Source organism: Sphaeroforma arctica (assembly GCF_001186125.1).
Source record: "Sphaeroforma arctica JP610 unplaced genomic scaffold supercont1.12183, whole genome shotgun sequence".
In the NCBI taxonomy this organism is placed as follows: Eukaryota; class Ichthyosporea; order Ichthyophonida; genus Sphaeroforma; species Sphaeroforma arctica.
In genome coordinates this window covers 1-755 of record NW_014028375.1, presented here as the reverse complement: position 1 = coordinate 755, position 755 = coordinate 1, and the positions used below count along the sequence as shown (strand labels likewise).

General features: G+C 45.8%; 1 protein-coding gene across 1 annotated transcript; it reads left to right on the top strand.

The window, feature by feature from the left end:
• Positions 1-549: 549 nt before the first annotated feature.
• On the top strand, positions 550-748 carry SARC_17807 (hypothetical protein; the record flags this gene model as incomplete). The annotated part of the gene is made up of 1 exon (XM_014288105.1): positions 550-748. A coding segment is annotated over one exon (199 nt), but the record flags the coding sequence as incomplete, so codon positions are not given.
• Between the last annotated feature and the right edge of the window lie 7 nt (positions 749-755).

Sequence of the window (755 nt, the reverse complement as noted above, 5' to 3'; positions counted from 1 at the left end):
TTCTATATGCTATTATTGTTAGTTATATGTATTTGCATTGCCCTACATTGTACGACACTTTGTTGACGTCTCCACTTCACAACTTTGTACAGCACACAGTGGACTGACCAACGCTCAAATGTTGACCAAACCGAAGGTGCGATCACTCATTACCATATGGGATGACGAGCTAAACGCTCGTTTGCACGAAGGCCTGCCAAAGGTACTGGCTGCACAATGTGTCGGTGAGAATACATTGCTTATGTTAATTATTGTTTGAAAGTCTGGAGAGCACGAGCACTCGGTGTCTGAGTAAACTCGAGATTGCATTTAAAGTGTTCAGGTGTTCACGATGTGTTTGGCAGTTATTACCGAGCCACAAAGTCCGTGTTGAGGAGTCAAAGTCGAAGTGATGGTTAAAACTTCTAGTACTGTACGGGAGATAGGATTCAACGCTGTCGTAGGTGATATCAGTTGCATCGATGTCACATAAGTCATGTGTGCCGCAGTCAACACGTGAGCAGTATACTCACACTGCACTCACAGGGAGTACATTGTCACGAGAACATGATGGATGGATGTACGCGTGTGATGACTTCTGTTTACGTGTTTCCCTTGGCTGTCGCGCAGCTGCCTGTACTGAATCCAGAGGTCAATGACAGACCGTATTTACCCCATACGGCCGCTGACAAGTGGCGAACAGTGTTGGAGGGATTCCTGGCCAAGTACTCACAGGTCATTGAGAGCGATGGTGATACACAAACTACAGGTAAATT